Raw genomic sequence first — 22,843 nt, 5'->3', positions numbered from 1 at the left:
GTACATTCAAAGACATGGTATTCTGTGTGAACTACTTGACTTGCTTTTAAGATATGTGCCCTTTTAATGTGTTTTCTCATTGGCTATGTCCTCCAGGCAGATGGACAGAAGGTCGTCGATGGAGGTCTGCTGCCTGATGCCAACGGGCGGGACGGGGACCCCAGCGGGCAGAAGCAGAGTGACAGGAAGTGGCAGAAGCCGCACATCTCCCGCAAGTCCCTGATGAAATGCTGTCTGGTCAAATGGATCATCGCCAGTGCGGCGCCCCAGGGCTCAAGTATGACTCACCCACAATCCTTGAGTTTTCCACAAGTAAAAAGACATTATGGTCCCATTTATGTGCGCTTGGCTCATATAGCATCACTCAAATCAAGACATGACTTGAAGGTAGCATATGCTCCACTCCGGGTTTTTCAATTCTTGCTCCTTACTCAGTGGTGAACAAAAAGCTGCTCCAAGTGATCTGAGAAAAAACACAGGCTTTAAAAAACACTCCTTGCTCCATTCAAAATCTCACAATTTCACGCTAGCTTCCGATTGTGCTGTTAACACAAGTAAGCGATACAAACCCTGAAATGCTCACCAGCTGTTATATCCTATATCAGCACTTGTGGACCAGTCAAATTAGACTAAATAAACATACGGTATATGAATTTGGTTGGTCAAGCAGCATTCCATGAGAGTGCTGATATTATAGTCCAACACTGTTTTCCACTGAATTTTTCACTCGTCCTTTGTTGTTGTTGATGTTGCAGAAATACAGTCATTAGTGGTGTTTTTTTTTATTCATTCATTGATTCATTTAAAAATGTGGGTTCATTCAGGAATGAAACAAGTGACTGTCTCACTGAATCATTCGGAAAGTATGTTTAAACCAAAAACTATCAATTCTGCTATGATTATCATTAACAAAATGTTATAAAGCTTGCACATATTATTTTGCTTTATTTTGTTTTCTTTTCTGGAAAAAAAACACTAGATTAGTCACAGGTAAAGTTATTTTAATATTTAATTAATAGGTTTAACAAAGCAAATTCAAAGCAAAAACTGTTTCTATTTTAATTTATTTTAAAAAGTAATTTATTCCTGTGATGCAAAGCTGAATTTTCAGCATCATTACTCCAGTCTTCAGTGTCACATATAATCCTTCAGAAATCATTCTAATATGCTGATTTGCCGCTCAAGAAGCATTTTTTTTTATTATCAGTGTTATCAACTGTTTAATATTTTTGTGGAAACCATGATACATTTTTTTAAGATTCTTTGATGAATAGAAAGTTCTGAAAAACAACATTTATTTGAAATAAGAAATCTTTTGTAACATTATAAATATCTTTATTGTCATTTTTGATTAATTTAATACATACTTGCTGAATAAAAGTATTAATTTCTTTCAAAAAACTTTTGAATGGAAGTATGTACTATATAACCTACAACTCTTTATAGCACATACTGTGCACTGTCTAACATAGGGCTGCTGCTGCTTAAGGCGCAACACTGTTCAGCCTGACTAGACACTCAACCTGATGTCATATTTTCCTGTTACAGCATCGCTCTCTCCCTCCTCATCTATTTTTACTTTCATCCTCTTTCACTGATCCTCCCCCTTCTGCCCCTCTCTCAATGATATTCTGATGTTTTAGTTAATTATCTCTCTGTAATAACTAAGAGATGTTTTAGTGTGTTATATGCAGAGTTTGTGCTGCATTTAATATGTAACATGTGTCAGACCGCTCTGGGACCGTGTGAGGGGACAGTGTGTGTCTGAGCTGCAACATCCGGTGTAAATAATTGACAGAGCACTTCTGTGTGTGCAGACAGTGAGTAATGTAGTGTGCGTGTGTACCTACATCTGCAGGGCTGAGACCCCAGTTCACTTTCATCCCTCCATCCTATCAGCATTTATTGTAGCCTGTAGTGTCATCTAGTTTTCTTTTTCTATATTCAGACAAGCCTTTGGCCCTTGCTTGGGCTCTTTATCAAAAAATCCTCAGATTGATTTTCTTGATGTTATTTCTACAATCTGTTTATATGCATTTAAAAGTAAGAAATTTGACATGGGCCTTGGGGTGTGCCAGAAACTAAATTCAAAACACTCTGAACTTCCGCTTAAATATCATAAGTAATTAAGTTAAAAAACAAACAAGAATTCGTTGACATTTATGCAAGACAAGTGCAAGGACTGACATGAGAAAGTAGGAAAACTTACTGACATCCCAATAGTTTGAAAGGTAGTATTTAACGTAACGTGGAACCATGAAGGATTCATTTTATGTAATTTGGAAATTGCTGTGTATGTTTTTCATAAGTGATGCATTATAGACTTTATAGTATGCATGAGGGTGAATATTATCTCAGGGGAGTGTCTCCATATAAGTGATTAAAACTCAGTGCAGCTCTTAAAATTATTTTATTTCTTGTTCATTTTTAGAGGCTCCCTGGACCAGCGACCAAAATAACATATTGCTGAATCAGGTGCAAAAATATGACTCTGCTTCACTTTTTCAAACAAACCATCTGGGACTCCATACAGCCTCAAAAAGTTTGTCTTTGTGCAAGTGAAATGAAGAGTGACTGGAGGTTGTTAAAATCAGGTTGTTTGTCAATTACTTTCTCATTACTTAAGCCTTTAAATAAGAGCATGAAATGCTTTTTGTGAGCCCAGCATTTAGGAAGGCACAGGATTATGAGCAGTGAGGAGCGCTACTTCTCATTTGAAGTAATCCACTAAAACTAAATAAGCACAAACATGTTCCATTTAAATGCTATGACATGCATAATTAGAAATGAACTTAATTTAATTAGCAGTTGAACCTAGAGGTTATCCATTTAGGTTACACATCATTTGAAATATTCATTCTGATTGGTTAATTTTTACTAATCAGGGAAGTCTTGCCCTTATGCTCTCAGACAAAAATGTGTTAAAATTGTACCTTTAGGGGTACAACAGCTTGTCACTGGGGCAGTACCCTCAATGGGACAACTTTGTACCTTACTTACCCTAAAGGGTTCATACAGTATAAGTGCGTAATACTACCTTAAGGGTACATATTACTATTCTTAGGTACTAATATGCACACTTTGAGGGTACTGACAAGCTGTTGTACCCCTATAGGTAACATTTTTGCACATTTTTCTCTGACCGTGTATATAATATACTATACACCACTAAGAAGAATGCTACCTGGTTTTATAGAAATAATAATAGTGTGTTTTTGAAGAATGGGCCAACATGAAAATGTGACTCAGAAAAGAAAGAGATGCCAGAGGTGGCAAAAATTCAGAATAGATCAGGGCAAAAAAACAGGACAGAATCCCAAGTAGTCAAAGTCCAGCTGAACTCCACTGAATTCAGTTGTTTCCCTCTGTACTTTAATGTGAGCCCAACAGATGGCAGCGTGCATTTGAAGATGGCAAATATGGAGAGCCTTCATGAATACAATTACCTTAGGCTGTGAGTGTAGCGAAGTGCTATATAAACTAGTGTAACACACTTTATAACTAGTGAAAATTCAAGTTCTTTCATGATCATGTCAGAACAAAGTTAGTAAACATATGTTCCATTTCACGAGTTCACGCTTACATATAATTAGCTGAAGTATGGTAATGCATATTTGGCATGCTGTCTGGTGAAGGGCTCCGAGCTCGGGAATGGCCCGAACCTAGAGTACACCCTGTATCAGTGTTGCCAACTGCTTTCAATTGAAAGTAGCTAAAACTGGTAACTAAATGTCACTAGATGACATCACAATGGCAAATTCACTGATCTATATATAGATGAACGTAGATCAGTGGGCAAGATGAGAACTTAGATAAGGTTTGTCCAAGAAGTTGCTATATTTGTCCCTAAACTTTTGGAAAAAAGTCTCAAAAGGGGCGGAGAATAAGTAGTATGAACTCGAAGTGAGGAGGCAAGATGAGAACTTAGATAAGGTTTGTCCAAGAAGTTGCTATATTTGTCCCTAAACTTTTGGAAAAAAGTCTCAAAAGGGGCGGAGAATAAGTGTAGTATGAACTCGAAGTGAGGAGATGGGGCAGAGGAGGGATGCTGATCAACCGTCAACAGATAGAGGTAAGTCAGCTGTATTTATGCCATGGTGTTGATTAACTTGAGTGCACTCCACCTGTGTTAATTAGTATCTGACACACTCCTCCCGAACCTTGTTAATAAAACATCATGTATTGTTTGATTTTTGCCTTCAGTGCCTTGCTTGACATAGTTTCCCAGTGTGTGCGCATGTGATTTATTGTATTCAGTTCACCTGTTGTCTATTAATTAGCCTATTAGTCTTCATTTGGTTTAGTATTTATAGTCCCATGTTTCCAGAGTTCAATGACCTGCCGGGTTCAGACTATACAATATTTTTGTCGGTCACGATAGTCACTGTGTCACATTACACGATTTTGACTCCTAAAATCTTGTCATGTCGTGGACAAGAAACATGTCAGACTACACGTTGCTTCCCGACCATTCATCGTGTGCCGTCTTTAACGGTGATGTCATCGGGAACTAGCGACTGACTTCCGAAAACAAGAGTGTAAACATTGCTGAAGCGCTTCTGCTATAGGTCGTCAGCATTTTTCTTTCTTTGTTCTGTCGTGGTAGTCCCTCGATGAAACGATGGAATCTTGCGTCCCGACGCCCATTGTCGTTTACGGATCCCCACGACACCCTACGTCAAGCAAATCGTGGCAATATCGGGCTAAAATCGTGTAGTCAGAACCAGGCATAACATTGGGTTTTGGATGTTGCAAGCCTGTTTCTCTGTATTTCTTGTGCAAGTTGGATTAAAGGCTGTTTTCTGTTATTCCGTCTTTGTGAGCTCTGATTTGTAACGTTCCGTGACACCTACCAAGTTTATCATCAGTAAATATTTGTTTTAAGAATTTATAGTTTTTAGCAATGATTTATGAAATTGATCAAATGTGACAGTTAAGACACTTTCCAGTTTCCACAAAAATAGTAAGTAACACAACTGTTTTCAACATTGATAATAGCAACACATTAGAATGATTTCTGAAGGAAGACTGGAGGAATGGCTGCTGAAGATTCAGCATTGCACCACAGGAATAAATTAAATTTCAAAATATATTAAAATAGAAAACCATCATTTTAAATTGTAATATTTCACAACATAATATTTCAAAATATAGTTTTTACTGTACTTTTTTTGTTTTTTTTTAGATCAAATAAATGCAAACTTGCAAAGTAAAATACTAAAAAAATTCTTACTGAACCCAAATATTTAATTGTTTGTATCTGTGTCACACACACACACAGGATATTGATACATCTACATTTTATTATTGCATATTACAGCAACATTCATATGAGCTAATCAGATTCGAGTCCATACATTCATTGAAGCTCTATTTTAGTGGCTCTCAATTCCAGTCTTCGCGACCCCCCACTCTGCACATTTTGTAAATATGCAGAGCGGGGAATCGCCGGGACTGGAATTGAAAACCACTGTTTAACATAGATCTCTCCATATTTTCAGAGATATCTCAGATTTCTATTATGTAGAGTCTCCTATTAAATCCCTCAGCAGTGAGACTTGTGTAGTGCAACATTCTGTGATGCAATATGCTGACACTTCTTATTGAATGTAGGAAATGTGATTTATTAATGCAATATTACTTGACAACCACAGAGAACTGCTGACAGTATTATCAGATAAAGGTAGAATTCATTAAGTAATCGCGGTGTTCCTGTTGAGATGTTTTTCCTTATTAACAACTATCTGTTTCTGTATTGCTTTGGTTTTATGCTAGACATATTAATATGTAAATACTTCGCATAATTCCTGATGTACTTTTCAGGGTGCGTAAATAATTACAGGCAAACTAAGAACCCAAGACGTCTATAAATAATGCCTCATGTTTGATGTATCATACTCATAGACTATAATGCTGTTTCAGCAACAAGGCCATTAAATTAAGAGCTGCACTGAGTTTTAATCACTTATATGGAGACACTCCCCTGAGATAATATTCACCCTCATGCATACTATAAAGTCTATAATGCATCACTTATGAAAAACATACACAGCTATTTCCAAATTACATAAAATGAATCCTTCATGGTTCCACGTTACGTTAAATACTACCTTTCAAACTATTGGGATGTCAGTAAGTTTTCCTACTTTCTCATGTCAGTCCTTGCACTTGTCTTGCATAAATGTCAACGAATTCTTGTTTGTTTTTTAACTTAATTACTTATGATATTTAAGCGGAAGTTCAGAGTGTTTTGAATTTAGTTTCTGGCACACCCCAAGGCCCATGTCATCTCCTCATGTATTGATTTTCCCCTGACTCTCTGATGCCTGTGCCCAGTTTAAACTCATGCATTAATTAGTGCAAACTCATTAGCAGTCATATTTCCCCTCCTGCACTCAGGCCTTTGATGGGTACAATTTTTCATGTTATCAGTGATTAGTATATCTTCCTTTAAAATTCTGATGCACTATTCTCATATTAATAACAAGGGCTTTCAGTTACAGCATTACATGAAATGCTGATTCATTTGTTGAAATTTGCTGGAAAAAGCCACAAAATTATTATTCAAAAGCAAAACTGTGAAAGATGAGTAAAACATCGAATAAACATTCAACTTGGAATAGACAAAATATTGCCTTTAGAGGTCATAAGTTTTTATTTTGTTTGTTTTTTTTCTCCATATAATTTCATTAAAATATATCGCTGACTTTCAGTGCATTTCACAGTCAAGTTTGTCAGTCTGTCTGAGGTAGCATCTCAAGGTATGAATGTCACTTTTTAAAATCTGCATCAGCTTTACAATATTCAAAGTTCACTCTGCTCCTCGGTTTGAACATGCATGAAGCTTTTGGTTTCATGTATCTAGACAGCTGACGAGGAAAGAGAGCAGAAAGGCATGGTTTTCACATTGTTTTTACATACATAAAATAGTCATAATGTCCTTCCGCTAATGCATAAACACTTAAGAGCATGATGTTTGTGAGTGAAGCAGACTGAGGTAGTAATGTCATGAATCTTTGTGGATGTTTTAATAGTTATTGTACAGTAGATGCTGAGGATAGACATTATTAGGCAAGTTTAATTTTAGATGGTCTAGCCGGTACACCAATAGTCTGATTAATGTGACATACAAAGTGGCTTATCAAATGATTGAAATATACTTTTTTTTATTGTTTTTTGTTTGTCATATTTTAATGTTATTTATTTACTTGCCGTATTTGTAATTTTATTAATTTATTTATTGGTGTAATTTTTAATTTAATTTATTTATCTAATTATAATTATTTAAAATAATTATTTTTTTTTTTAAGTAAATTACATTTTACTATATTTTACTGTATTTTTACTGTAATTTCAATATATTTTGTATATTTTATATTTACAATATTTTTATTTGCTTTATATTTCACTTTATAGATGTCTCCACTTTAGACAAACCATTACAACCTCATAATAACTCTCATTAAACCATTAACAGATATTATTAGATGGTGCTTTGGAATACCTGATTCTAAATCTTGATTCTGTGGTCAGATATTCTTGTGTAATGGCAACTAAACGCTCGGTTTCTCACTAAATTGCTTCAGACAACCGATTTTCCTAAATCTCTACTAGCATCATGTATCTCATATTACTGCGTTGTCTCTTTATTCTCACATAATTTAATAAGTTGAACTGAAATCAATATTGCGATATCACATTTCATTTATTTATTTGGCAAGTAGCCATGTAATAAGTGGGATAATGTACAGTCAGCCTGTCATTATCACAAAAGAAACCCATTTTAAAGACCAGGCATATTAGTAAAGTCTGTAGTTTAGTATCATGCAAATAAATGAATGATGCAGCAGTTCAACTGCATTTAAACATACATAATGGCCTGCTCATCATTGTGCTTTATTGCTAGAGAGATGGAGAGGGAAGCGGGAGTGTCTGTGTCTTGAGATCACACTCTTTCGGTACTCTATAAGGAATATGTAGGCTGAGGAGGACCATGACGCGCTAGTCTGTGGAGACCAAAGCCACAGGACGTTTCTGTATGCTTGATGTTGTTATAGAGATACATGGATGTGGAAGTGAAGGAATTTGTAACTTAGTCACTTTATTTTAATTTTTACTTTATTTTAAAGGATCCGTAGTGCCACCATTACTGTACGGTTTACATCTGTGGTCTGTTTATAGCTTAATGCATCAGGAATTCCAGGAATGGACTGTTCCGGGAATGGACCCTGGAGACTTTAAGAACTTGTTGCAGCAGAACCATTGATCAAACAAGATGAGTTGCTTTTCCTAAAATCGTTCAGTTGAAATCTAGCATGACCTCTTGACCTTAGTAAATTTTCTTGAAGGAATCGCATATCTAGTCGCAGTTAGCTCTCAGTGCAATGGCTATTCAGGGCATGGAGCTGTTTGCAGTTGCTGTAGTGATTCTTCTGTTTATAATGGTGCTCAAACAGTTTGGCATCATGGAGCCGCTGTCGCTGGACGGTAAGAACCACCGTATGGTTTTGATGTTGGCCCTAGTTTACTGTAAAAAGGGTAAATGTGTATTAGGAGCTTTTTTTTACCTGACCAAACTCTTAAAATGACTTGCATTGGTGTAAACGTGTGGTGTGTACGTGACCATTCAAGAGTTTGAGGTCGGTAAGATGTTTTACTGCTTATGAAATAAGTGTCTTACACTGTAAAAAATAAAATAAAATAAAAATCGGTGACATTTACGGTAAAATACCGGCAGCTGTGGTTGCCAGAACTTCACCGTAAAAAATATGGTAGCAACATTTTAGGTTTTACAGACTTAACTTAAATTCACAAGAAAATACTGTATTTCTGATGTAATGTTAATAAACCAACATATTGATGTACTAATATCTGTTTTGAACCATTGTAATGCACTGATAACCACCAAAAACTGGTGGTGATGAGAACCAACGCTCATCACAAACAGCTTTTCTACGAGCTGAGGAGGGCAATACTTATATATAGAAAATGTCATTCACACAAACACTAAACCCCATCATGGTGAAACACATGATACTGAAATAATGCAATAAACATTAATTTAACAACATTAGATGTAAGATTAAACCCTAGTGTACACAACTGATAAGAAAAAAAACTAAGAAGAAACATGTAATTTCAACAACAAAAAAAACATCAAATAATATCAAGTAATTACATGTATTGCATGTATGGAAACTTACTGTTAACCAGTTAACAGGTTTTTACTGTAGCATTTTTACAGTCTTTTACTGTTAAAATCACAATCATTTTTACAGTGTATGCTCACCAAGGCTGCATTAATTTGATCTAAAGTGCAGTAATAATGTGAGATATTATTACTATTTAAAATAATAGTTTTCTATTTAAATATATATTTTAAAATGTAATTTTATTCCTGTGATGCAAAACTGCATTTTCAGCATCATTACTCCAGTCTTCAGTGTCACATGATCCTTCAGAAATCATTCTAATATGCTGATTTGCTGCTCAAAAAACATTTCTTATAACTTTGATATATTTTCAGGATTCTTTTATGAATAGAAAGTTCAAAAGAACAGCATTTATTTGAAATGGAAATCTTTTGTGATTTAAATATAATGTGTCTATTTGCACTATATGCACAGTGTACACTAGTCAGGTAGCTTAAAAAATGTGCTGCATGTGGAAACTAAATTAACTGTAAAATTCAAAAAGAGCAAGGTGGTAACAACTGCACATAATCTAAGAAGAATACATAAGCTTTATTCAGAATATGAAGCAATACATTCATTTAATGTCATGCAGTTGTAGTACTGTTCAACTAATGTGTTGTTTTTGCATTGCTTCCTCTTTATTTCTCTCTTATTTCTATATTCTCTAAATCTCTTCCCTTCCCTGTTTTTGTTCTCGTATGCCTCATAGATGGTGAGTAAATGTCGGATAGGTCAGCTTTTCTCAACTGGTGGGTTGCAGGTTATTACTAAGGTCGTGGGGGGAAACGATGCTAAAATACAAACAAACATATTTCAGCAAATTCAGTTTCAATTAATTGCATTTGATATCAATTCTTATTAAAATACTCAACATGTAAATGTCCCAAATCATTACATTCATGTCATACTTTAGCAAGTGTAGGTCTTTTTTACAAGGGTGACAGATTTCAATTTCATTTCATTTCAAAGTTTCATTTTAAGGGCATTTTTGTATGTTAACCAATTTTGGTGCTTGGTGTTGGGTCGCCACTTGACGTCCAATTAAAATTCTGGGCCCTGAAGCAAAACCAGTTGAGAATCACTGATATCGAGCCGTCCTGGTCTCCCGTCCCGCCCCGTCTGTCTCCCCAACAGCTCCTCTTCTGTGGTTTATTCAGTGTCTATTTTTGTCTTCCTCTTTTCAACCCCAAATGTGTGGCTGTTCTTTCACCTGTACACATGCTTTACCTGTTTCCTCCTTTACTGTCCCGTCCTCAGTGCAGCCCAACTGATATCAGTCACTCACCTCCTCCACGGCCCTCCTCTCCCCTCTCTTCCTCATCCTCATCCTCATGCTCTCTCTCTGACAGACAGCACTGACAGTGATCTGGAGTTGGCCATGGTGCGACATCAGCCAGAGGGCTTGGAGCAGCTCCAGGCTCAGACCAAGTTCACTAGGAAGGAGCTGCAGTCGCTCTACAGAGGCTTCAAAAACGTAAGACACCTTAAGAAGCACAAGTTTGTCACAAGTTAATGTTTCCTTCATATGTTAGGTTGGGTTATTAAGGTCAAATTATGTTTCTTAATAGGAGTGTCCCAGTGGATTGGTGGATGAGGAGACGTTTAAATCAATATATTCCCAGTTCCTCCCTCAAGGAGGTAAAGTGATTATCACATTTCCAACTCTAATTTGGTGGATCTTGATTAGTGTGGATACAATCTTGGTTCAAGTACATTATGTTAGTGGGACGTGCCAGGCATCTACGGGAGAATTTATGTACTATACCCCTAAGGGAATAGCATTAATTAAAATTATCTCATTGTTCTCAACTTCTTGTTCATTCATTCATTCATGCATTCATTCATTCATTCATTTGTAAAAAAAATGAATACATAATGAGAAAAGAAAAAAAAAGATATATATATATATTACTCAGCATTTTTGTTTTGTTTTGTTTTTGTTTTCTTTTTATGACTTGCCTCTTATTATAAAATCTATAAAAGTCATAATAAAGAATGAGTAGGTGTGTCCAATTATCCAAATATCAAGAATATAGTCAATCACTTCTTTTTTCTAGATGCAACCACATACGCACACTTCCTTTTCAATGCTTTTGACATGGACCGAAATGGCTCTATTCGTTTTGAGGTAAGGAACATTATTACAAATTGTTACAGTCATTTGAAAGACTGCAGCTCCGTGTTATATTACTGTATTCAACTCAAATGTTTATATTCCTGTAAATCAGAAGATTAACAATAATATCAGTCTACTAGATTTATATCAGAGGAACAAAAAAAAGGTTAATTACTACTATTATTTTTACACTTCCGTCATTAGGTTCAATATCAACAGAACATAAGTGTTAGTCCAACAGATAATCACAACTGACAATATTAAATTTAGTTTTGTTCTTTAATCAATTGTAAAATGTGTGTTTTGGCAGGACTTTGTAATCGGCCTGTCTGTTCTGCTTCGAGGTTCTGTGACAGAGAAACTGAGGTGGGCCTTTAACCTGTATGACATTAATAAAGATGGCTACATCACCAGAGAGGTACAAACACCAGTGTTAACATTGTAACATTAGTACAATTTGTTACCGCGATTAACATTCACTTTCTACAGGAAATGCTGGCTATCATGAAGTCCATCTATGACATGATGGGCAGGTACACCTTTCCTTGTGTAAAAGATGATGCTGCATTTGAACACGTGGAGCAATTCTTCCAGGTAACAAACTTTTAACAGTCCCATAGAAATTATGTCAGCCAGCCATAATCATCTCTGAACTCTGAAAACATGTTTGTTTCAGAAAATGGACCGAAACAGAGATGGTGTTGTAACCATTGATGAGTTCATAGAGACCTGTCAGAAGGTAGGCCAGACTTAAAGAAGTCATATCATAAGAAACAAAACTTTTCTTAATGTTTAGACATGGAAGAGTTCATTTTTAGCTAATATGAAAATACTGTAACTCAAAACTTCCTCTCTAGTCCAGAAAGGAAGTTTATCAAAAACTAAGCTACAAAAACAACAAATTCGGAAATACTTTTGAAATAGTTAACACAGGGCCAGCAACAATCCAAATTTGATTGTATAAGAGGATGAAAAATGGGTTTTGTCACAAAAATCTGAACTAACATCATACACAAGTGAACCTCAGAGGAATGTATATTTATAATTTGATCCCTTCAATCTTGTTTTTATGTATCTGCAGTACCTCACCATGCATAATAATAATTATTATTATTTTTACTATTATTATTATACATAAGCATGCCACTTGGATTGATAGTTAAATATGATTATATCTTTGAATAATAGTTTGATTTTATTTAATGAAATTTATTAAAAATTGAGCTACAAAAAAAAACTTGGGTTTGAAATATTAACCTATATTTGCATATCAACAATGCCAATTTTGAACTGAAAAGTAGGCGTGAACACATAATAAATCAGCTTAACTCATGAATATTAATTAGTGATTAATTAGTTTGCCAGTAGAAAATAAACAAAAATAAACAGCCTGGTCAAAAAGACTATGTGAAATGGTCATGAAATAATAAATCCGTTGTTTTGGTACAAAAAAATCTTGACTAACAATATATATTAAGTGAAACCTTAGAAGAAGAAGAAATGACCCCTTTAAATGCTTTTGTTTTGAAGTCATGTCTAGAAGTATCTGCGGTTGTTCACCATGCATAGACAGAAGCATCAGAGTTAATGTCAGAGAAATGTCAACACTGGACTGATTTATGTTGATACGGAGGCTCTCACTGTCAGCGTGTGACAGCCAGACATTTTCTAAACTCTCTCTAACATGAAGCTGTCAGCAACAATCTGTGACTGACACTTTTCCTGCCTCTGCTGTTTTATTAGGACGAGAACATTATGAGCTCCATGCAGCTGTTTGAGAATGTCATCTAGAGCGCTGCATGAAGTGCAGAGTGATCCTAGCTCTTTTTCCACATCGACTCTCAGCATCGTTCCATTAGTCCTCAAGCACTCCACGGGGACTCTCTAGAAACACTTGTGTTTTGTACCTAGGCCTTGCACATCATCTGTAGCATGTGAATGAATATTATGATTGATTGCATTGAATGCTTTAACAACAAGATGTGGGCCGTCTGCGTGTGTCTCAATTTAACCTTAAGCATTCAAGACAGGTTGTAAATGCTCATTTGTATATATGTAGATACATCTGTGCTCTTAAACTGGTTGATTTCTGCCTAGATAAATGAACTTTTGCATATTTGCCTTTTTTTTTACAAAAATAAAGGCATCTGTGAATGACTCCATGATGTGCATAAAAATTATTTATTTATTATTTCACATAATTTAATAAGTAAATTATGTGAAATTCAAACAAAAACGTTAACTATAAAAATACACAGTGAGGCTGTAGTAGAAATGAGGGAAATACTTAGCCATTCATTCAATTCATTTATTCATGATTGATTGATTGATTGATTGGAAGGAAGGAAGGAATATGCTTAAATTCTTCCATTTATTTGCCATGACAAGTTCAACGGTGTGACAGTATTTTCTATGTTAAATAAATATTAAGTAATATACATTTTAACAGAGAGAGACAAAAATATTATCAGAGATTTGCATTAGTCAAGTACTAATCCAGACAATACATTTGATTTTTTACATTTATTTATTTATTTCTTTATTTGGTTTTAATTTGGAAGCTATTTAATTTTGGGCTTAAATTCTTGCAGAGATGCCATAGAAGAACTATTTTTGGTTTCTCAAAGAACCTTTCAGTGAACAGTTCTTAAAATAACTTTTTTTTTTTTTTTTAATCTAAAAAACCTTTTATGTAATGGAAATGTTCCATGGATGTAAAGGGATAGTTCACCCAAAAAATTTATTTCTGTCATTATTTACTCACCTTCATGTCATTCTAAACCTGTATGTAGAACATGAAGATATTTTGAAGAATGTTAACCAAACAATGTGTAGACAAAAAAAATCCAATGGAAGTCAATGGTAACCATAACTGTTTGGCTACCAACATTCTTAAGAATATCTTCTCAGAAGAAATACAGTTTTGGAACAACATGAGATTGAGTTAATGGTGACAGAATTTTCATTTCGGGGTGAATTATCATTGTAAAGGTTTTTCATTGAACCATATGCCAATGAAGAACCTATATTTTTAAGTGTGTAAGTGCAAATTCTGTGACGTTATTGCTTGGTTGTGATGTATTAGTAATTTCTTGTTCATTACTTTTGCATCAGCAGTAAAAAGGATGAAATATGTCACAGTAAATCATGGTAAAATATAAAATATTTGACCTAAAAGTGTGTTTACAGCTTTTAATAGTTTAACAGTGTGGTGTAGGACAGTTCAGCTAATCTTTTATCCAGCTTGTGTGTTTCTGTGTGTGAGAATCTTGCCTGGAGTCCTTTTGCGATTATGAGGCGAAAAGTCATGAGATTCTCCTTGACTTTTTTCTCTGAGGAGAAGTTTTCGAACATCCTTTTTCAGTTCATCCCTTCACTCTTTACAGGCCTTCCTAGTGTTTTTCTACTGACTCGACATGGACAGTGAGGATCCAGACAAGGTCCAGATTGGCGAAAATAAATTTGTAAGCAAGTAAGTGCATTTTGCTGTGTTACTGCAAGGTTTCTTGCTCTCACCGTTCTCATAAACCTGACTTCCTTTCCTTTTTCCTTTTTGGTTGCAGGAGCATTCTCCTCTCAAACCTTAACACATACAACCTTTATTACAAAGGAGGAGCCCTCCAGTTGAGACACAGAGAGGTTAGTCGGTCAGTTGGTAAATTACAGCCGGTTGTATTGATGCCATATAACTGATGACATAAGTGTTATGTGATTTTCACAGGAGGAAGGAGAGTTGATCATAGAGGGTTTACTCAATGTTTTTTGGGGCGTGAGGCGGCCAATCAGACTGCAGATGGAGGACGAGAAGGAGGCAGGCAGGCCACGCCCCTCACTAACATCTCTGAGTGCCGAAACGGACATCAACACACTCGAGTCAGATATTACTTCACACTAACCCACAAAGCAGAAGCTGTTACATACAAAACAGTCCTGCACACATGTTTAATGCAAAGAAGGATTAGATATGTATTTTTTATCAAACAGTTTTTGTTTTGATATTTTGAATTATTTCATTTTTATATATATTATTTTTTAAGGGTGCTTTTGGGTTAATGGTTTGGGTTATAGCCTATATAAATTTACCTTGACAATATCTGTGAATTACCACAGAAATTAATTTCATGCCTCAGTTTGTAAAACTGAGAAATCATAAATGTGTTCGTTGTTTTGCTTTTACAATGGAACTAGAATAAAAATGCACATTTATGTTTGTAGTTTAGAAAGCAGAGCCACAATTATATACTTAACCATTATGTGTTGAACTAATGTGATAGAAATTTACTAAAGCAATAAGCTCCAAGAAGCCGTGGTTTACAGTGAATTTCTAACAGCTAAGGGGCATTGTTAGACACGACGCGAAGCCCCTTAGCTGTTATAAATTCACTGTAAACCATGGCTTCACAGGGCTTATTGCTTTTATAAAACGGTTATTCCATAAACATAGAAAGGTTTCACAGAATAAAACGGAGCAAATAAAGTGTAATGATATTAATAAAAACAGTATTCTTCCACCAAACAATGTAGTTCCTCAGAAACGGTTGTGGTTGCAACAAAGTGATTGCCGAGCAACACACAGAAGTAAACAAAGGTGTTTGTTCGTAGAGTAATTTACAACAGCTTCGAACGTGGCTCAACCAATCAGAATCAAGGACAAATGTTGGTTTAAAAACTGAATTCAGCTCTCTATACTCTTTCAAAGGTTTCAAAAGGGTTTTTTTGTTTGTTTGTTTTTTTGCAGAGATGCCATAGAAGAACTATTTTTGGTTTCTCAAAGAACCTTTCAGTGAACAGTTCTTAAAATAACTTTTTTTTTTTTTTTAATCTAAAGAACCTTTTATGTAATGGAAATGTTCCATGGATGTAAAGGGATAGTTCACCCAAAAAATTTATTTCTGTCATTATTTACTCACCTTCATGTCATTCTAAACCTGTATGTAGAACATGAAGATATTTTGAAGAATGTTAACCAAACAATGTGTAGACAAAAAAAATCCAATGGAAGTCAATGGTAACCATAACTGTTTGGCTACCAACATTCTTAAGAATATCTTCTCAGAAGAAATACAGTTTTGGAACAACATGAGATTGAGTTAATGGTGACAGAATTTTCATTTCGGGGTGAATTATCATTGTAAAGGTTTTTCATTGAACCATATGCCAATGAAGAACCTATATTTTTAAGTGTGTAAGTGCAAATTCTGTGACGTTATTGCTTGGTTGTGATGTATTAGTAATTTCTTGTTCATTACTTTTGCATCAGCAGTAAAAAGGATGAAATATGTCACAGTAAATCATGGTAAAATATAAAATATTTGACCTAAAAGTGTGTTTACAGCTTTTAATAGTTTAACAGTGTGGTGTAGGACAGTTCAGCTAATCTTTTATCCAGCTTGTGTGTTTCTGTGTGTGAGAATCTTGCCTGGAGTCCTTTTGCGATTATGAGGCGAAAAGTCATGAGATTCTCCTTGACTTTTTTCTCTGAGGAGAAGTTTTCGAACATCCTTTTTCAGTTCATCCCTTCACTCTTTACAGGCCTTCCTAGTGTTTTTCTACTGACTCGACATGGACAGTGAGGATCCAGACAAGGTCCAGATTGGCGAAAATAAATTTGTAAGCAAGTAAGTGCATTTTGCTGTGTTACTGCAAGGTTTCTTGCTCTCACCGTTCTCATAAACCTGACTTCCTTTCCTTTTTCCTTTTTGGTTGCAGGAGCATTCTCCTCTCAAACCTTAACACATACAACCTTTATTACAAAGGAGGAGCCCTCCAGTTGAGACACAGAGAGGTTAGTCGGTCAGTTGGTAAATTACAGCCGGTTGTATTGATGCCATATAACTGATGACATAAGTGTTATGTGATTTTCACAGGAGGAAGGAGAGTTGATCATAGAGGGTTTACTCAATGTTTTTTGGGGCGTGAGGCGGCCAATCAGACTGCAGATGGAGGACGAGAAGGAGGCAGGCAGGCCACGCCCCTCACTAACATCTCTGAGTGCCGAAACGGACATCAACACACTCGAGTCAGATATTACTTCACACTAACCCACAAAGCAGAAGCTGTTACATACAAAACAGTCCTGCACACATGTTTAATGCAAAGAAGGATTAGATATGTATTTTTTATCAAACAGTTTTTGTTTTGATATTTTGAATTATTTCATTTTTATATATATTATTTTTTAAGGGTGCTTTTGGGTTAATGGTTTGGGTTATAGCCTATATAAATTTACCTTGACAATATCTGTGAATTACCACAGAAATTAATTTCATGCCTCAGTTTGTAAAACTGAGAAATCATAAATGTGTTCGTTGTTTTGCTTTTACAATGGAACTAGAATAAAAATGCACATTTATGTTTGTAGTTTAGAAAGCAGAGCCACAATTATATACTTAACCATTATGTGTTGAACTAATGTGATAGAAATTTACTAAAGCAATAAGCTCCAAGAAGCCGTGGTTTACAGTGAATTTCTAACAGCTAAGGGGCATTGTTAGACACGACGCGAAGCCCCTTAGCTGTTATAAATTCACTGTAAACCATGGCTTCACAGGGCTTATTGCTTTTATAAAACGGTTATTCCATAAACATAGAAAGGTTTCACAGAATAAAACGGAGCAAATAAAGTGTAATGATATTAATAAAAACAGTATTCTTCCACCAAACAATGTAGTTCCTCAGAAACGGTTGTGGTTGCAACAAAGTGATTGCCGAGCAACACACAGAAGTAAACAAAGGTGTTTGTTCGTAGAGTAATTTACAACAGCTTCGAACGTGGCTCAACCAATCAGAATCAAGGACCAGAACTATCCGTTGTATAACATTACATAAAACGTTTACACTACTTTAAAAGTTTAGGGGCAGTGAGAATTTTAAACGTTTTTGAAATAAGTCTCTTATGCTCACAAAGGCTGCAAAACCAGTGAAATTAATATTGTGAAATATTATTACAATAAATTAAGTTTTAAAATATATTTTAAAATGTAATTTATTACTGAGATTTGCTGATAAAGAAATATGATCAATATTGAAAACAGTTGTGCTGCTTATTATAAGGAACATTTAGGCAACTTTACAGATAATCAATAATTCATGAAACAAATGAGCTGTCTATTTCCAGTGAGGTCACTACAGCAGACGACCAATCAAAAGACTTCAGCGAAGAGAAGGAAGAGGCAGGTGAATACATTCTTGATTTTGTATTTTATTAAATTTTTTTAAACAAAACTTCACAGTATTCACTGTCTACGTATTATATCTGAACGACTGTGTCTGTCTCGTTGGATTTGTTACATCTCATCTGGCAGGTGAGGAACAGCAGGAGTCGACACACTCCGATCGGCTCCCCAGGACCAAGAGTGATGTCTGTGGAAGGAGAATTAACGGACGACGACTTGGAATCAGGAGAGTCAAGAGAAACCGATGCTCCTTCAACGGCCACTTTTATAACCACAAGGTGGGCGTCGTGTTTCGTGAACTGTATGCACGTTATTAAACCCTCATGCTTTTGCTCACACTTGTTTCTGTCAAACAGACGGCAGTTTTTACCCCAGCGTTCGGCTCTGTGACCAATGTCCGTGTCAACAGCTGTATGACGACAGCACAGGTCATGCGAGTGCTGCTTTACAAGTTCAAGATTGAGAACAGTCCGGATGAATTCAGCCTCTATATCGTCCACACGAGTGGAGGTACGTCCGAACTGAGATGAAATGCATCATATTGCAGTTTCTTTGCCCCTGAGTTCATATTTCTGTCCCTGCTCTCAGAGAGACATCAGCTGAAGCCTAATGACTATCCTTTGGCGCTCAGAGTTTTGCAAGGCCCTTGTGAACAGGTCAGCAAAATGTTCCTTATGGAGACGGACCAGGTAGAAGAGGTCACCCATGATGTAAGAAACCAAATAGCACATTGTCTGTCTGTCTGTCTATCTATCTACCTACCTTCCAAACTGCTTGTCTTATGTAGGGCCAAAAATAAATAATTAAATACATATTTAGATATTTAAATAAATCGGTAAATACATAATTAAATTGTTAATAAAACCTTTCAAATAAAATACAAATAAAAAATTAGTACATGTCCGTTTTATTTCATTTTAGCATCATTTCGCAATTGATGCTTACTTTTCCTCACAATTCTTTCTCTGAACAGCAGTATTTATTTGTTTGTTTGTTTGTTTGTTTTTTTGGAAAAGTCAAGAATGCATTCAATTCAAAGATAAAACTAATGCTAAAATGACATACAATGGATATTAATTACATGTATTATTTGTTTGGTGATATAATAATTAATGAATTAATTTAGTTATTTTTATGTTTTCATTAACTGTTTAATTCTATATTTAATTATTCATTGAAATATATATGAAATTATGTCATTTTGAGTAATTTTGCCTCCATAGAGGATGCTAGAGCTTTTTATTTATTTATGGATGGATGGATTTTCCAAACTTAACAAAAATGATTTAGTTTGATAAACTTCCTCAGAAACGGTTGTGGTTGCAACAAAGTGATTGCCGAGCAACACACAGAAGTAAACAAAGGTGTTTGTTCGTAGAGTAATTTACAACAGCTTCGAACGTGGCTCAACCAATCAGAATCAAGGACCAGAACTATCCGTTGTATAACATTACATAAAACGTTTACACTACTTTAAAAGTTTAGGGGCAGTGAGAATTTTAAACGTTTTTGAAATAAGTCTCTTATGCTCACAAAGGCTGCAAAACCAGTGAAATTAATATTGTGAAATATTATTACAATAAATTAAGTTTTAAAATATATTTTAAAATGTAATTTATTACTGAGATTTGCTGATAAAGAAATATGATCAATATTGAAAACAGTTGTGCTGCTTATTATAAGGAACATTTAGGCAACTTTACAGATAATCAATAATTCATGAAACAAATGAGCTGTCTATTTCCAGTGAGGTCACTACAGCAGACGACCAATCAAAAGACTTCAGCGAAGAGAAGGAAGAGGCAGGTGAATACATTCTTGATTTTGTATTTTATTTAATTTTTTTAAACAAAACTTCACAGTATTCACTGTCTACGTATTATATCTGAACGACTGTGTCTGTCTCGTTGGATTTGTTACATCTCATCTGGCAGGTGAGGAACAGCAGGAGTCGACACACTCCGATCGGCTCCCCAGGACCAAGAGTGATGTCTGTGGAAGGAGAATTAACGGACGACGACTTGGAATCAGGAGAGTCCAGAGAAACCGATGCTCCTTCAACGGCCACTTTTATAACCACAAGGTGGGCGTCGTGTTTCGTGAACTGTATGCACGTTATTAAACCCTCATGCTTTTGCTCACACTTGTTTCTGTCAAACAGACGGCAGTTTTTACCCCAGCGTTCGGCTCTGTGACCAATGTCCGTGTCAACAGCTGTATGACGACAGCACAGGTCATGCGAGTGCTGCTTTACAAGTTCAAGATTGAGAACAGTCCGGATGAATTCAGCCTCTATATCGTCCACACGAGTGGAGGTACGTCCGAACTGAGATGAAATGCATCATATTGCAGTTTCTTTGCCCCTGAGTTCATATTTCTGTCCCTGCTCTCAGAGAGACATCAGCTGAAGCCTAATGACTATCCTTTGGCGCTCAGAGTTTTGCAAGGCCCTTGTGAACAGGTCAGCAAAATGTTCCTTATGGAGACGGACCAGGTAGAAGAGGTCACCCATGATGTAAGAAACCAAATAGCACATTGTCTGTCTGTCTGTCTATCTATCTACCTACCTTCCAAACTGCTTGTCTTATGTAGGGCCAAAAATAAATAATTAAATACATATTTAGATATTTAAATAAATCTGTAAATATATCATTAAATTGTTAATAAAACCTAGAATTCATACAAATAAAATACAAATAAAAAATTAGTACATGTCCGTTTTATTTCATTTTAGCATCATTTCACAATTGATGCTTACTTTTCCTCACAATTCTTTCTCTGAACAGCAGTATTTATTTGTTTGTTTGGTTTTTTTTTGGAAAAGTCAAGAATGCATTCAATTCAAAGATAAAACTAATGCTAAAATGACATACAATGGATATTAATTACATGTATTATTTGTTTGGTGATATAATAATTAATGAATTAATTTAGTTATTTTTATGTTTTCATTAACTGTTTAATTCTATATTTAATTATTCATTGAAATATATATGAAATTATGTCATTTTGAGTAATTTTGCCTCCATAGAGGATGCTAGAGCTTTTTATTTATTTATGGATGGATGGATTTTCCAAACTTAACAAAAATGATTTAGTTTGATAAACTATATATATATATATATATATATATATAACTTTTTTTAATGGCCAAAAAACATTTTCCAGTCTGATCAAATAATTTAAATTTTAAATTGCTATTTCTAAAATCTGAAGATATTTCAGATATATAAAGAATAAATTAAGTTAATTGTATTCAAATTTTTAACATTTTTATTACTTCGCAATTTTTTTACATTTGTTATGAAAGGTCATTCACATTGCCTTGTGGGATGCAATATTCTACATAATGTGTCTGGTTGTATACTGCACATTTTAGCTTAATTAATTATTACTATTTATTACAGAAATAGTAAGACTAGGATGTTAGGGGACTGAATCCAGCCAAAGTGACTACAGTACACAGTGCAAGTTTGTATGTATATACTGCTGTAATACTTCATTTTGTCCTCAAGGTGGCACAATACATCAAGTTTGAGCTTCCTGTTTTACAAAGCTTCATTGCTAAGCTGCAAGAGGAAGAAGAAAGAGAGATGCAGAAACTGAAGAAGAGGTACAGACTGAGTCACACGTTATACATTTTAGAGGCATTTGAAATCATTATGTGCACTCATTTCTTTTCTGTGCCCTTATTTCAGGTACATTGATATGCAACGTATCATCAAGAAATGCATGCGGTCTTAAGCTGATTCAACTACATGATGAAGCTGTTCAGGCATGTATCATGCATCTGAACACCATCTTTAAAGCACCAGCATCGACAAAATGGTGCTATCTCAGGAAAAGGCACATATTTGTAGCTAAATTATTACTTTTATTATCTTAACATATTATATAATATCATAATACAGCAATATCCAAAGGTACCATGACTTTCTCTAAATAAGCTTCATTGGATAAACAGCAGACTGTTACTGTTACTAACATTGTTTGACTTTCACTCATGCACAATGATAATAATAAGCCGTAAGAATCGTAATTCAAAATTTGATATAATGTAGAGCCCATATTGTGTGATTAAATAGACAAGAAAGAAATATCATTTAAAAATCTAATGTATTTGCCTTATTTTATTTTAAAATATTTAATATGTATTTCACAGTGTATGTGCACATTTTTGCCATTGATAATAAAAAACATTGAGACAATTACTGAAATATTTTTTTTCATGAACGTGCATGCACATTTACCGCAGTAAAAGCTGTCATAACATTTTATTGATCCCTGTAGTTGTTCCTAGTGTAATACATTTAACATTTGAATGAGTCTGAATAAGCAGTAGAGCTAAAAAATAATAA

General features: G+C 35.0%; 2 protein-coding genes across 3 annotated transcripts; both read left to right on the top strand.

Moving 5' to 3' along the window:
• Positions 1–201: 201 nt before the first annotated feature.
• On the top strand, positions 202–13,397 carry LOC107586134 (calsenilin). 2 transcript variants are annotated; one of them, XM_016273374.1, is made up of 9 exons: positions 202–277; positions 7,088–7,090; positions 10,548–10,668; positions 10,763–10,832; positions 11,252–11,322; positions 11,621–11,728; positions 11,800–11,904; positions 11,987–12,049; positions 13,054–13,397. In XM_016273374.1, the coding sequence occupies exons 1-9, from the start codon at positions 228–230 to the stop codon at positions 13,099–13,101; spliced, it is 639 nt and encodes a 212-aa protein (XP_016128860.1). In that variant the 5' UTR covers positions 202–227; the 3' UTR covers positions 13,102–13,397. The 2 variants fall into 2 exon arrangements, with proteins under 2 accessions (XP_016128860.1, XP_016128859.1); XM_016273373.1 differs by lacking the exons at positions 202–277; positions 7,088–7,090 and adding exons at positions 8,123–8,487; positions 9,904–9,906 and having other exon boundaries at positions 10,544–10,668.
• A 3,190-nt stretch (positions 13,398–16,587) lies between these two features.
• rassf2b (Ras association domain family member 2b) lies at positions 16,588–22,610 on the top strand. Its single transcript, XM_016273371.1, has 9 exons — positions 16,588–16,928; positions 17,020–17,095; positions 17,178–17,329; positions 18,428–18,486; positions 18,615–18,763; positions 18,842–18,995; positions 19,074–19,195; positions 22,001–22,098; positions 22,184–22,610. Exons 1-9 carry the CDS (start codon positions 16,873–16,875, stop codon positions 22,227–22,229), a joined length of 912 nt encoding a protein of 303 aa, XP_016128857.1. The 5' UTR covers positions 16,588–16,872; the 3' UTR covers positions 22,230–22,610.
• Positions 22,611–22,843: the final 233 nt, after the last annotated feature.

Source organism: Sinocyclocheilus grahami, unplaced genomic scaffold (assembly GCF_001515645.1).
Source record: "Sinocyclocheilus grahami isolate Dianchi unplaced genomic scaffold, SAMN03320097.WGS_v1.1 scaffold78.1, whole genome shotgun sequence".
Classification (NCBI taxonomy): Eukaryota; Metazoa; Chordata; class Actinopteri; order Cypriniformes; family Cyprinidae; genus Sinocyclocheilus; species Sinocyclocheilus grahami.
The sequence above is the reverse complement of the archived record's forward strand: the minus strand, read 5'-3'. Positions and strand labels throughout refer to the sequence as shown.